This window comes from Eptesicus fuscus, chromosome 20, assembly GCF_027574615.1.
Source record: "Eptesicus fuscus isolate TK198812 chromosome 20, DD_ASM_mEF_20220401, whole genome shotgun sequence".
Lineage (NCBI taxonomy): Eukaryota > Metazoa > Chordata > Mammalia > Chiroptera > Vespertilionidae > Eptesicus > Eptesicus fuscus.
In genome coordinates this window covers 40,797,886-40,810,336 of record NC_072492.1, presented here as the reverse complement: position 1 = coordinate 40,810,336, position 12,451 = coordinate 40,797,886, and the positions used below count along the sequence as shown (strand labels likewise).

General features: G+C 46.1%; 1 protein-coding gene and 1 non-coding gene across 3 annotated transcripts in view; one reads left to right on the top strand and one right to left on the bottom strand.

Annotated features, from left to right (window-relative positions):
• Positions 1 to 815: 815 nt before the first annotated feature.
• On the bottom strand, positions 816 to 921 carry LOC114227166 (U6 spliceosomal RNA). Its single transcript, XR_003613260.1, has one exon. It is a non-coding gene; the product is annotated as a U6 spliceosomal RNA (small nuclear RNA).
• Positions 922 to 11,233: 10,312 nt separating this feature from the next.
• IGF2BP1 (insulin like growth factor 2 mRNA binding protein 1) overlaps positions 11,234 to 12,451 on the top strand; it is a 38,622-nt gene continuing 37,404 nt past the window's right edge. For both annotated transcript variants that reach the window (XM_054709373.1, XM_054709372.1), the window contains exon 1: positions 11,234 to 11,408. In XM_054709373.1, coding sequence (XP_054565348.1) covers positions 11,234 to 11,408 — 175 coding nt within the window. The remainder of the gene's footprint in view (positions 11,409 to 12,451) is intronic.

Here is a 12,451-nt window from a genome sequence, read left to right as displayed (position 1 = left end):
TTATTGATTTCAGAGAGGAAGGGAAGAGGAGAGAGAGACAGAAACATCAATGATGAGAGGGAATCATTGATTGGCTGCCTCCTGCACGCCCCCGACTGGGGATTGAGCCCGAAACCCTGGGCATGTGCTCTTGACCAGAATCGAACCTGGGACCCTTGAGTCTGCAGGCCGACACTCTATCCACTGAGCCAAACCAGCCAGGCTAGGAAAGCTGGTCTTGAGTAATGTTTTTATTTCTTTTTAGATTAAAAAAATTTTTTTCACCCTGGCTGGGTAGCTCAGTTGTTAGAGTGTTGTTTGGATAAGCCAAGGTTGTGGGTTCAATCCCCTGTCAGGGAACATACAAGAATCAATCAATGAATGCATAAATAACTGGAACAACAAATCAATGTTTCTCCCTCTCTCTCTCCTTCCTTTTTCTTAAATCAATAAAAAATATTTTTTTCAGTTTACATTAAATATCATGTTTTATTAGTTTCAGATGTACAGCATACTGGTTAGACAATTATATACTTTACAAAGTGTTTGCCCTGATATTTCCAGTACCCAACTGTCACCATACATAGTTATTACAATATTATTTTTAAAAAATTTAATGTATTGTTTTTAGAGGGAAAGAGGAAGGAAGAATGAGAGAGAGAAACATTGATTTGTTGTTCCACTTTTTTATGCATTCATTGTTCGATTCTTGTATGTGCTCCTGACTAGGGATGGAACCCACAACCTTGGTGTATCCAGATGATGCTCTAACCTGGGCTGCCTGACCAGGGCACAATATTATTGTCTGTATTTCCTATATTGTACATTACATCCCTGTAAATATGGAATGCTTCTCGAATTAGTATGTCATCCTTGTGCAGAGGTCATGCTAATCTTCTCTGTATCATTCCAATTTTAGTGTATGTGCTGCAAAATGAGCACTTGAGTAATGTTTTTCAAACTCTTAAGACTTCCAGGGCTCTAAGAAGGAAGGCAGGAAGGCATAATGGGTTCCATGGTATCCATGAGCTATTTTCTTCTCTTTTTAAAAAAAAAATAAAATTATTTATTTCAGAGAGGAAGGGAGAGGGAGAGAGAGATAGAAACATCAATGATGAGAGAGAATCATTGATCTGTTGCCCCCTGCACCCCCTCTACTGGGGATCGAGCCCACAACCAGGGCATGTGCCCTTGACCAGAATTGAACCGGGGACTCTTCAGTCCACAGGCTGATGCTCTATCCACTGAGCCAAACCAGCTAGGGCAGCCATGAGCTATTTTCAACCAGTTAGAACATCTAACACAAATCAGACCTTTTTCTCCAGGCAAGGCTGCTTGGGCAAATTCCGATCCCGAGTCCCTTTGCTTTTGGTGGGTGGGACTAGTATAACTTCTTGCCACTTGTTCAGAGCAGGAACTCTGCTTAGCTACTCAATACGGGAACAATTTGTTATTACTTGACAACGGAATTTTTTGATAGACAACATTTTGCAAAACATTGGCCTCATGGAGAAATAATAAAGGAAATCTTCGGTGATTAAAAAAAAAAAATAATGGAAACCACTCACAGGGCAGGATCCAGAAAGCAACATGGATCCTGCCCTGTGTTTTCCAGTGTGTTGGAAGACATGATTCCACAGCTAGCTAGAGACTCCCAGACTGATGAAGAAGGAAGAAATGGGCTTCACTCTTAGAGGGTACCGGTGAATGCAAAAGAAAACGAAAATGACTCAAACATGGGAGTTCAAAGGAGGAATGTGTCTGCAAGATCCAGGCCAACCTGGGAAGGTGTGAATCCAAGCACTTGCTTCCTCCTGTTTACCGTGCTGGCCCCAAGTTCCAGCACATCCCATCCCAGTGTGTTAGGAACACATGTATAATTAATCAGTCCTTTAGCAAAAGTCAAGCCACATCCGTGATTGATCAGGGTGTGTTGCAGTTAACCCTCAACCCTGGTTACTAATGGAAGAATTTCTGGCTGCATCAAACCTTGGGACAGCGGATGATCCAGAGCTAGTCCCCATTAGCTTGTGAAGGTATCCTGCGATGATTCATTTGTTATAAAAACATAACAGACAATCTAGAAATCTTGGCAAATATAGCAGAGTCAAGAGAGAGGGAAATAGATAAGGAGAGGGAAAAATAGAGAGGAAGGAGAGAGAAACAAAAATGTACCTATATTCTTAAAACAAAATTATTAACAGTTTTTCCCAGACTTTTAATTCAATTAATTTTATAAAATATTCATACTTAACAAAGATAATTAAGTTGTACATGTAAAGTTTCAAGAATAATACAACCAATACTTGTGTATCCACCACTCAGATTCAGAACTAGAACATCCATCCCCAATACCTTTGAAGTGCCCTGTGCTACTTCCCAGAATTAACCACATTCTGAAATTTTATTTATCATTTTCTGTCTTTTCTTTCTTTTTTAAAGATTAAAAAAGCCCTGGCTGGTGTGGCTTGGTTGGTTGGAGTGTCCTCCCATACACCAAAAGGTGGCTGATTCAATTCCCAGTCAAGGCACATAGCCAGGTTGCAGGTTCGATTAGGGCATGTGAGGGAGGCAGCTGATCAATGTTTTTTACATTGATGTTTCTCTCTCTCCCTTCCTCTCTCTCTAAAAATCAATAAAAACATATTATTGGGTAAGGATTGAATTTTTTAAAAAAAATTATTGATTTTAGAGAAAGAGAAACATCCATGTGTTGTTCCACTTATTTATGCATTCACTGGTTGATTCTTGTATGTGCCCTGACTAGAGATCGAACCCTCAAGCTTGGTATTTGGGACAATGCTCTAACCAACTGAGCTAGCTGGCCAGGGCTATAGGTTTTGTATTATAAACAGTGCTGCTTTGAATATGCTTGTACATCCTTCTGGGCATTCATGTACAAGAGTTTCTGTAAGGTTATTTCTAATCTTTTATGCACATGTAGTTCTTTTTAAAAGATAGTTCCAATCATATGAACTATATGTGCACAAACACTCAATTTTGTGATGTGTCATTTTTGTAAATTTCCTCCAAGTTCTTTTGTCTTTTTTTTTTTTTTTAAACTCCAAGTTTTTCTAAACCCTTTTGAATACAATTTTCATAGCTACATCGTATTTTACCAAGCGCCTATGTTAAAAGTTACTGGAAAGAGTCCCCTGTTTTTAAGCATTTATATGGTTGTGTTTCCTGACAGTGATAATTAACATGTGTTTATTACTTTTGAGATATTGAAAGTTTTTTTTTATTTTTTGAAATCATGGTAAAATATGCATAACATAAAATTTACAATGTTAACAATTTTTAAGTGTAAAATTTAGCAGCAGTAAGTATATTTACACTGTTGTGACACTATCCATCTGAAGAACTTTCTCATCCTGCCAAGTTGAAACACTAACTCCCCACCCCATCTCCTCCTGCCAACCCCTGGTAACGTTACCTCTATTCTACTCTCTGTCCTGATGAATTTGACTATTCTAGTATCTCATATAAGTGGAATTATATATTTGTCCTTTTGTGCCTGGCTTATTTTACTTGCATAATGTTTTCAAAATTCATCTATGTCATAGCAAGTATCAGAATTTCATTCCTTTTTAAGGCTGAATAAAATGTCTTATAGTCTGGCTGGGTAGCTCAGTTGGTTGAAGCGTTGTAAATGGCAAAATTTCATTCTTTATTGCTAGTAATATCCCATTGTATACGTACCACCTTTTCCTTATGCATTCATCTATTGATGGACACTTAGATTGCTTTAATATCTTAGCTGTTGTAAATCATGCTGCAGTTAACATGGGGCTGCATATATCTTTTCAAATTAGTGTTTTTGTTTTCTTCAGATGGATACCCACAAGTGAAGTTGCTGGTCACATGGTAGCTCTATTCATAACTTTTGAGGAACCTCTATACTGTTTCCCATAGTGGCAGCACCAATTTGCAATCCCACAATCAATGCACAGCCTCACCAGCACTTGTTTGTTGGTTGCTATCCTTTTTATTTTTATTTTTTATTGATTTTTTACAGGGAGGAAGGGAGAGGAATAGAGAGCTAGAAACATCGATGAGAGAGAAACATTGACCAGCTGTGGTTGCTATTCTTGATGTAGACAAGTCAACCTTTTGAATTACCCAATTTACCTGTATTCTATCTGATGATTGTGGAGTATTGTATTTATAAAAGTGTATATAAAAAGAAAGAAAAAGAAAAAAGGATGCAAGGAAAGAAAAAGCACTCAATAGGCTAAACACATCATTTTATCTGATCACAATGACCACGTCTTCTCAGATAGTACCAAGACAATTATTTAATAAATATTTTTGGAGACGTGTCAGCATTGTGTTGGACTCCCCAAGTGATTTGACCTTGAGGACTTGATACATAAAATGCTGAGAACAAAATTAGTTATAAGCAACATATGATACAGAAAAATAACACACAGAAGTAAAATTGTGAATATTCAGCCAATAAACAGAGTGAGGGTACAGGGTGGAGGAGCTCTGGGGTCTGAATCAACCTGGGGCTCTCAAAAAATGCAAAATGAGAACATTTTGGTGTATGAAATAATTCAAGCATCTCTGAATCTTTCCACTTCGCCAGAAATAAGTTTGAATGATAACAAGTTGTGATAGTGGGAGAGGTAGAAGGAAAAGGAAAGGAGTGAAGAAAAAGATAGAAAGTTTGGATAGGTATATTGATTAAAAACAGGGAAGAAATGGGTTGAGGGGCAGAGGAGCCCAAGAATAATTAAAGGGGGAAGAGAAGTGACAAAGAAAAAAGAAAAATTGAAAAGAGGGTAAAGGTAAAGGGGGGGAGGAAAGGAATTGACAGTGTCGGGAGTAGGAAGAAAAATGGAGGAACAAAAGGAGAGGGGAGGGAGAGAAAGGGGAGGGGCAGGAGGAGGGGCAGGGAGGAAGAGGAAGATAGGGAGATCATGAACCTCATTTCAATGCAGTTTAGAAGTAACTCTAATATTTGTTTCCTACACAGTTTATAAACACATTTTAAAAATGAAAACTCTAAAAACTTATTCACTAATTTATCATACGACTGCTGACCAAATACTTTCAGGTTATAGCATGAAAGTTGTGCTAATAATTCTTAAAAAATGTAAGGGTCTTTATGGGAGAGGTGGGTGGACCAAAACTCTTTCGTAATTATCAACCCATGAAAATTAGAAATCACTTTTAGAACTGTATTTTGTTTAGTCAAACAACCAGTTTTTTTAAAAAAATAACACTATTAGTCTAGGTCCCTTTTCTTTATAAAAGTGGTTTGTTTTACAAAGAGATTAAACTGTTTCTAATGAATAGTTTGGTGATAAAATCTTAGTAAAATACTATATGTATTAATTTTTTAAACTTAAAAAACCATAGCAGCATCTCCTTTTAGGCACTTTGAAATATTTAAGACAGCTCCTGGAAAAAAAAAAAATCCTAACTAGAAACAGGAGTAAAACCAATTAAACTTATAGTCAGGAGTAAAACTTTAAACATGCAAACAAAAATAATTTGTTTTCCAGCTAGAAAAATTGTCTTAAAAAGCATAGATATGATGTAGTAAAAATCAAGTTACCTCCATGAAGTTTGTAATTGATTCATTTTGAATTAAATTCATTTAAATACTTTGAAGATATGTAGATTTCAAGAACAACATTATATTCTTTTTACTGAAACACTATTTAGGTATGGATTCTCTTTTGTTGCTTTTTGCAATTTGTTTTATTTTGAAAAACAACATTTATTTCCTTCTCTTTTCTTAAATTGTACAATTCCTCCCCCAAATGAACCAGTGATCTATTTTGCATTTTGTGCAAAATTGGGATTAAGCAAAATTGTTCATTATCTTTTTATTGTATTTTTATGAATCTATTTGAGCCAAATTGAGGATATGTGCTGGGGAGCAAGATATCAAATGTTCCCAGTTGTTTATTATCTTTTAACCAAATAATTCTGGAGTGAAAAAAAATGCAAAAGGCAATAAAAGAGTAATGTGAGGAATGTTATTGACCATTTATTTTACATGTGTCAATAGAGGCTAGTGTGATGCAGTTTAATTTACTAACAAAATGAATTTGAAAATATCCATTTTTTTCAAAGTTAATAAAATAAGCTACTCCCTTCCTTATTTAAAAGTTCCTAAATTGCTAATCTAAGCCAAAACACAAAAAATTGAGTTTTGTCACCTACTCTGTGTGACCCATAGAAAAACAAATGGTTGTTTTTAAAATTCTTTTTTCTCTTTGAGTCTTTTTTTAATTCTGGAATAAACTCATTTCTTTTTAAGATTTTAAACACTGAACACTTGAATGATACTTTGAAGGAGGAAATTTTCCTTTTCTGCTTACAATTTTCTTACATTTTATGAGTTATCTTAAGTACATAATTATCCTTATTTATTTGACAGGAGAAAATGCTGCATGTACTTTTAACTGGGACTATTTTACAGTTTTTCAAAGTTTATAGTCATTTAAAAGAACTACACTAAAACTTAAAGTTGCAGGAAGAAACAAAATAACCCAAGGCAGTAACAATGAAAAAAACACACAAGCAAACAACAAAATAAACAAAAACCAAATTCCTCCAAAAACTTTGAAGTCAAAGCAACCATGTCAGGAAATGGGATTTTTTTTCTTTTTCTATACTTTATAGAAACCATAATTTCATTTCAAAATCGATTGATTCATTAGAAAATAAATAGAAAAAAAATTCTCCTTTCATGTATTTCCCTACAACAGCTTTCCACTTTTTTGTCCTTTCTTTTGTAAAACAGGTTAAACTTTAAAAATAGAAAGTCATTGATAAATGTTAAATTTGAAATGCAATATATATTCTTTGGGATTTATCCAAAGGAGCTAACATAAGAGGAAAAAGTTATATGCTCCTCAAAATCTATTTAGCACTAGTTACAAAAGTAAAATTTTTTGATGTAACTTTATATAGGTAAAAATAACAATTAATGATTAACTTCCATCTACTGTGCTAAATGCTACATGTTCACTGGAAATGATAATTATGAAAATTTTGAGGCAGCATGAGAAAAATGCTTATGGTACAATAGCAAGTGAAAAATAACAATATAAAAAGTAAGATGACAAAATACAAAACTATTACAAATGAACAAATGCTGGAAACAATTTAGAAACAAAATTAATTTTGTATGACAATGGTGTAATTGTTTTTTTCACTTTATATTTCCAATGTTTAAAGAGTTGTTTAATTCTCTCTTTTTTTTTTCTCTCTGCATGAGTATTTATGTTCACACTGGAGGAAAATGGATCAGAATCCCATCTTTAAAATGGAGTCAAGTTTCAGTGTTTCTGAATTCAGAGGAAAATTGAATTCTGTAAGTGGACCAAACATTTCTCCAGGAAAAATGAAAGAGAACAAATATAATAATAATAATTTTAAAATTGATAAGAATGCTATTAAATTATATAAATTATTATTCAAGAAAATAAGTTATCCTGCAGCTAACTTTCACAAACTAAATTTAACTCTGAACTGCATATTAATCTTGTCCCAAGAAGCTGTGTAGAAAAAAGAAGAAAATAAACACAATGTTTATTACTTGTCTTTAATATTAAAATCAAGCCAAAGAAAAGGAGGATAATAAATTGTGGAGTCCTAAGTCTGCCCATTTTTATCCCTAACCTAGGAATGTGAGTTTGACAAGAAATAACCCTTCTCTCAGGTTAATTTTAGTGCTGGGCTCACTCAGAGGGAGAGATGAAGCACCAATCAACATCACTCAATATCCCCAACCTCAGCCTAAAATAGCCAGGTCACTGAGGCAAAACTGACTTGGGGGGCTAAAAAGGTCTCCCTCTAACCCCAGCTGTCTCCTCTCTGTTCTCGCAGACTCTTGACTATCAGAGAAGATCTTGGTGAAGGGGGTGGGGTGGGAGGATTAGAATTCAGTGAAACAGCTGATTAAAAAAAAAAAAAAATCAGTTTCAATTTAGCAATGGTTGGTACAATTTTAAGAACTCATATTTTCTCCTCTACTGTCATTTTAAAAGCTCATTTCAGCTAACATTTAGACTTGTAGTATGTTTTTTTTAAATGGAAAAAAAACAACACACAACAACAACCTAAAAGTGAACGGAATTATCACTTTAAAAAATGTTTGTTTTCCTTTTAAGCTAGGATGGGAAAGGGTGGACTGCATTTTACAGGCGTTTTGAGGTCTGGAGGGGGATTTTTGTGGGGTGTCACTTGCTTTGGTTTTAGGAATAAAGAAGTTGAGTAGTGGCTACGTCCCCCAGGGAGAAAACCTGAGAGGTGCGTCTATTAATGCCTCTTACATTAAGTGAAGGAAAAGGGCACTTTCTGGGAAGTGGGGTGCCCTGCCTAGTACCCTCTTTCTTGTTCCCCAACATAACAGGAAAGTTGGAAGGGGCTCCTATTTAGGGAAAGGCCAAGGAACACAACAGCCTTTCTGAGGCTGTCTCTGAGCCCTTTCAAAAGTGCACCCACACCACACCAAGGCAAGTCCCCAGGCAACAGACCCACCAACTCCGGCCACGATAACTTGTTTTCTCCTGGATTCTTTATCCTGTGGAGTCTCTTTGCTCTGCAGTTTAGTATTAGTTCGTTTTTCATTAAAAACGTTCATTGAATACCTACTATGTGGCAGGCACCGATCCCAGCTCTTTTTAAAAACGATGTTTATGGTCAAGAGTTAAATAGAAACGGGGGGAAGGGTGGGAGGAGGGGTGGGGGGTGGGATACACATGTCGCCCAACTCCTCGGACAGAAGTCTTTCTCCACTCAGCGACTAACAGCTTGTAGTATTTTAATTTCTGTTGCCCCATGGAAAGAAAAAAAAAAATCGCCAAGACAAATACGCGACAAACACGTGGCGAGCTAGAACAAAACGCGAATTGGGACGGTGGGTTGTGAAGGTGGAGACGGAGAAAGCGAGTTGGAAGCCCTCCCCGCCCCCACGCCAAGCCCCGTTTATGTTCAGGAGAACCCGGGGGGGTCCCAGGTGCGGCGTGTCTGGCTCCCGGCTGCGGGAAGGGTCGAAACCGCCTGGCCGGAGAGCGGAGCGCACCAGTCGGAGTCAGCTCGCCGACTCTGCACACAAAATAATAAGAAGAAACCCCAAGGCATTCATCTCGGTGCAGCCAACACGTGTTGCGGAGTCGGCCTGGGCCGCAGGCGACTGAGACAATGGGGTCGGGGACCGGGAAAGGGAGAATGACCCCCTTCCTCACCTGCCCGCCCAGCACGCGTGCCCCCGACAGAAGGCTCTGTCCCTCCCGCAAACACCGGGCTTCCGCTCCGTCCCACGGGCTCCCGGCACCGCTGGGGGTTCACTCCCCGCTTTCCTGGCCGAGGGGGCTCCACAGGGCCCCCGAGCCGCGCTCCCCGCCACCCCCCGGCGCCGTCGGGAAACTCGTCGGCCGGGCTGGCCGCCCGCCCGGGACCCCGGCGGCGCGTGGACCGCGCGCCCCGCTCTCCACCGCACACCCGAGCCTCCGAACGGCGCGGCGCGCGGCCCCCTCCCCCAGCGCCGAGACGGGGTGCGACCGCCCACGTGTCGCCCCTCGCCCAGTCGGGTCCGTCCCTCGGATTCGGGGCCGGAGGATCCGGAACGAGTTGGTCAAAGGCGAGGGAAGGGACCAGGGCGGATCCGCTTCCCCTCCCGAGGAACGGGCGGGGGACGGGCCGCCGCCCCCTCCTCCCAGCGCCCGCCCCTCGCTTCCCCATCGCCGAGCGGAAATTGCCCCCTCCCCCCGCGGGCCTGACCTGGGGACGGGGGCGGGGCTTTGAGCTCGGCCCCTCTCCCGCCTTCCCGCCCGGATCCCCATCCTGCACCCCGAACAAAGTTCCGAGACCCCAACTCTGAGCCGGGGGGGGGGGGGGGGGGGAAGCGGCTGTCGCTGCTCCTGGGTGGAGCCGGCGGAGGGGACTCCACCTGTCGGTCCCCGCGCCGGGGCGGGAGCCGGGGGACGGTTCGGATCTGCACCCGGTCACTCCCTCCCTGAGACCTCCCCCTTCGGCCCGCCCGGGTCCGCTCAGGCCACCGCTCCCCGTCCTCCTCCTCCTCCCCCCTCCCTCTGCCGTGGGGTCATCTTGGGCCGGGGCCGCGCGTTCTCCCAGGACCCCAAGGCCTTCTCGTTCCACAGCCGAACCCCGGGAGCGAGCCGCCCTGCCTCCCGTGGGAATCCTGAGACCTGGTTTCCTGAGGGTTCCCCCCCCCCCCGTTCCCAGCCGCGACCCCCCGTTCCCGGCCGCCTGGTCCCGCGCTCGCGGGGCCCCTCGGTCCTGGATCCCCGGAGGCGAGGGCGGCTCCTAGGACTGGGGCCGGGAAGGCCGAGGACCCCTCCCCCTGGAAGAGCCTGGGAAAGGCGCCTTTCTTTGCCAAGTCTCCAGCTCGCGCGACCCCCTCCCGAAGACCCCAGAGTCCTCGGCCTCCCTTTGTCTCCGCCGTCCCCCGCCTGTCAGTCGGTAGCCGCTAACCTAGGTAGGGTGGGCAGGCTCCCCCCCCCTCCGCCCCCCACGAATAAAAAAAAATAAACGCACATTTTACATATAAAGAGGTGGGAGATTCTGGGCCGACCACCCGCCCTCCCCCCGCCGGGCCCGGGGAGGGGGAGAGGTGGGGGCGGGGCGCCTCCCGAGGGGCCAGATTCTTGCCAAGGGGGAGGGGGCTCGCGGAGCTTCGGGCGCGCTACCCCACCCGCCCCCTGGACTCGGGGGTGCGTCGAGCGCCCCCTCCCTCCGCCCCGACCTTCCCGGGCGGGAGATTGGTGGGCTGGGCTGCGCGGGCGGGTGGAAGGGCCCAGAGGCGTCGGGGGTCTTCCCCTGCGGGTGGGTGGGGGCTTTCACCACGTGGCTTCGCCTCTTTTTTTTTTTTTTTCCCTCCTCGCTCCATTTTTTTTTTTTTTTTCCTCGTCGATTTTATTTAGAGGCGGCGCCAGGGCGGCCGCGGAGCAACGTGACACACCAGCCCGCTCGGAGGGGACTCGGACCGGAGGGAAGGAGCCGCGCCGCGTCGTCCGCCTCCCAGCGCGCCGCGGGCACTTCTCCGCGCCTCCCCGCCGCCCCCGCGACCTCTGCGCGCCCTCCGGCCGCCCTCGGCGCCCCGCGCTCCGGACCGCTCGCGGGGGGGGGGGTGCCCAGAAAGTTTGCGGCCGCCGCCGCCGGCCGCCCGCCCGCCCGCCTCTCGGCCTAGGAGGCTCGCCGCCCGCGCCCGCCCGCCCGCGCCCGCTCGGCCTTGCTGGGGACCGCGTCCCGCCCGGAGCCCGCCACCATGAACAAGCTGTACATCGGCAACCTCAACGAGAGCGTGACTCCCGCCGACCTGGAGAAAGTGTTTGCGGAGCACAAGATCTCCTACAGCGGCCAGTTCCTGGTCAAGTCCGGCTACGCCTTCGTGGACTGCCCCGACGAGCACTGGGCGATGAAGGCCATCGAAACTTTCTCCGGTAAGAGGGCGCCCGGACCCCCGAACAACGGAGACCTGCGCCCCCTTTTCCCTTGCCCGCCAACCCCGCTCTCCCCGCGGCCTGCGCCCTTGGCCTCAGGACCCACCCTCCACCTTCGACGCCCCTCCATCTCCACCTCCCCCCCCTCCCCATCTCCACCCTCGTGTGGAAATATTCGGGGTTTCCTCACCCCCTCCAGCCCCGGGAGGGTTTGGTAAGGGGGTCCCCATACCCCCCGCCGACGGGGCGGCAGTGGGGGGGCGCCCCTGAGGCCACCCAGCCTGGGCGTTATTTCCCCGTCGGCCCCTCCCTGCCCGCGCCCGGCGCGCTCCCCCCACCCCGGCGCCCCTTCCTCCGCCCTAGGCCTCTCCCGGCGGGGAAGGGGCCCCCTGCTCCGTTTGGGGTCTCCCGGGTGTCCTTGGGGACGGCAGCCTTCGAGCAGGACCCGCGAACCGGGATCCTGCCTCCCGCCCCGGGCCTGGGGGCCTGGGGCTTGAGCCATTTTGATTTGAACGCGGGGCGTGAGCGCTGGCGCGGCGGCGGCGGGTCGCCATGCTGCTTCCCGAGCCGCGAGGCTGGGCCGGGAGCCGCGCGCCTCCGCCGCCGGGGACCCTCCCCGCGGGCCCCGCCGCGCTCCCCCGGGGCCTCTCCCCGCGACCGGCTCGACAGGTGACCGTTCCGCCGCCAGAAGCCCTGCTCCTGGACTCGACGGGAAAATAAAGTTTCATTCTGCACCCCCCGCCCTCTCCCCAAAACACACTTGGGGAGACACGGGCGTCCTTTCCCGGCCCCTTCGCCCCACGTCGGGAAGCCTCGTAGGCAGCCCGCCCACGCCGACGCCCTCGCTCTCCCAAACCCGAGCTCCCCGAGCGTCCCGCGGCCCGACCGGCCCCGGTGGGAGAACAGAACAAAACAAAAATTAGGAAAGCAATCGTGAAATTCACAGACGCCACCGTGCTCAGGGCGACCTTTCCATCCGGCGGCGGGACCCGCTGCCTGGCTTCCTAGGAAGGTCTCCAACCCCAGTAACTCCTGAGTTCCCC